The sequence below is a fragment of the Penaeus monodon genome, chromosome 11 (assembly GCF_015228065.2).
Source record: "Penaeus monodon isolate SGIC_2016 chromosome 11, NSTDA_Pmon_1, whole genome shotgun sequence".
Classification (NCBI taxonomy): domain Eukaryota; kingdom Metazoa; phylum Arthropoda; class Malacostraca; order Decapoda; family Penaeidae; genus Penaeus; species Penaeus monodon.
The window spans coordinates 51,006,541-51,009,040 of NC_051396.1; the positions used below are offsets into that span (position 1 = coordinate 51,006,541).

The window sequence follows — 2,500 nt, forward strand, 5'->3', positions numbered from 1 at the left end:
AGACCTCTGTAAAGCAGACCAAACAACGGCATTATTCTCCACGTCAGGGTTCCTCGCTAGTGGATGGGCGTGACAGCCGTGACTATGGCCCTCCCGCCAACAAAATGAGACGCATGGACAGGGTAAGTAGATCTTCTCTTGAAAGACAATACTTGTTTGTGTTGTTCTTAGCCTCGCTGTTGTAAGTAGTGACCAGGAGACATTTCAGTCAATTAAAAGACAATCCCAAAGTTGAAACCAATGGTGAACCATAGTTGAAAATTGGCAGAGGATTTACGAGAGATATACGAGGTCTCTGCAAAGAAAGATGTTGCACAGGGAAGGCAGTTCAGTACTTTTTTTTTTTTTTTTTTTTTTTTTTTCCCCCACATAGGTTTGTTTTCCCCCATATTTACAATGCTAATGGCATTTAACATGTTGTATGATTACCATGACAGACTGTCCAAAGTGTTTTGATCTGTCTTTATGCATAATGGCTTTGAAACAAAAGATTTAACTGTGTTAATGTGATATTAAACTTTTTCCCCCCTCCTTCCCCCCTCCTTTCAAAAACTAGTCCTCCTGTAATTTTTTTTTTTTTATGATCTATTTGAAGATTTTTGTTCTTATTTTCCCCCTTTTTTCTCTTTTACCTTTTTTGCTACATTATGTAAGATAGAATTATTTTCCTTAGCTAACTATATTGCAGTAAAAAGACTGATATACAAGTGAATCCGCATTTATCCATAAAAGTTTGGTGCGTATTTGGTGATGAAATAATATGAATGAGAGTAGAAAGTATATCAGAATACTATATAATGTTAAAAGAAACAAGATAAGACTTCAGGTAGACAAAGGTAATCCTCCAGTTATTGTCAGATATTAAGCAAGTAAAAGATAAAGTGATGCATTGCAGCAGTTTTCTGTTTAGCTGTGTTGCCTTTGCAAGAGAAATACTGTTTTCTTATTTACCTTTTTCCTGCACATAAGGGAACAAAGCAATTTTTTCACAAGAAAATCATATAAAAGTCAATCTGTCTAAAACCCTCTCTGAATTTATTTCAATGAAGAGCACTCCTCTTTAACAGGTCTCATTCCTGACTACTTATGCATGTTGCAAGAAAAACTTATTCTGGGGGTAATTAGATAATTTTTATAATTTTTGGTGCAGAAATGTTTATGGATCTTTTTGTCTCCTGCAGATGTAATTTAAACAAAGGAATTACAATAAAAGTATTTGCATACATCACACACTGTTTCACCACTGGTCTTAATTCTATGAAATAACATATGGCCAAGACCCACTTCTTGTGCAACCATATGTAATACTTTGGGAATGTATTTTAATGGTTTCACCCTTCATTTTTGACATAAAAAAGAGATTTCAGATGGCCATTCCCCTTCCACAGGAAGATAAAATGACTCACTGGTTATAATACCTAAGTTTAGGATATTCAGTCATGAAAAAAGTATACATGGTGTGTACACACATTTCTTCCTAACAGTCTAGCCCTTATGATTGGGTTTTTACACTAAAGAGCAATACCACTTGTGGTGCTGTTTAAACTTCTCCAGCCTCTGTAGGTTGGCAGGATATAAGTGGTGTTTTCTTCAAAAAACAGAATTTTTGTCAAAGCAGTACTGGGGCTACAGACTATTTGGGACAACTTAAAAGCCCAGGGTTTACTACAGCATGTAGATGCTGGCATTGCTGGATTGCATTGCATCTCTAATGCTGTTCTTCTCTTCAGCTGACATCTGTAAATCCTTCCAGAAGTGAAGGTTGACAGAGCAATGGTCATAAATGATTAATTTTTTATGATTCTTTTAGGATTGTGTGAAAATTTATAAGAAGTACAAACTAAAGGACCATTCTCTAGTAAGGTTAAAGGGTAACCTGAAATTAAAAGCTTGTGGTACTTGGCCTTCTCTTGCTAGGTCATGCCTTTGGCTCCTCACAGGTCAACAGGCTGACCAGTGTACCTGAAGGACTCACAAATGGTTCCTGGAATTACCAGTGGGGTTTTCCCATGGCAAGGGTGAGAATATAGGGCTGTATTTGTTGTGTGGTGACTGAGTGGTGAGTGTCTCCCACAGGGTGGGGGGAATGACGACCGTCGTGGGCGGGCTCGTTCCCCCCAAATGCGTCCTCCACCCTCACGCAAGTTGCCCCAACGGGAACATCACTTCAGCCCCCGACGTGCCTGGGATGAGTCGCCCCACAGTCGCAGGGGTCGCCATGTCTCTGGCCCAGCTGGACTTCCAATGATGAATGACTACCAGCTTAGGAAAAAGGTCAAGGCCAGGAAGGGAAAGCCCAGGCCTGATGCTAAGGATAATAAGGCCCCTGCCAAGGACCAGGAGAAGGGGAAGGATGAAACAGCTTCAACAACAGCAGCAGAAACAGCAGCAGGTGTCCAGGAGGGAGTCAAAGCTGAGGGTGATGGTACCCCAGCTGCAGCTGGCCCCAACAAGAGGTAAGCTCCCAACCCAGTGTGCTGCCCGCACTTGCCTCTGTCAA

The 2,500-nt window shown here is 40.6% G+C and overlaps 1 protein-coding gene across 1 annotated transcript; it reads left to right on the forward strand.

Moving 5' to 3' along the window:
- Window positions 1-47: 47 nt before the first annotated feature.
- On the forward strand, window positions 48-2,456 carry LOC119579072 (the record flags this gene model as incomplete). Its single annotated transcript, XM_037926798.1, is given in 2 exon segments — window positions 48-122; window positions 2,077-2,456. Coding segments are annotated over 2 exon segments (455 nt in total), but the record flags the coding sequence as incomplete, so codon positions are not given.
- Between the last annotated feature and the right edge of the window lie 44 nt (window positions 2,457-2,500).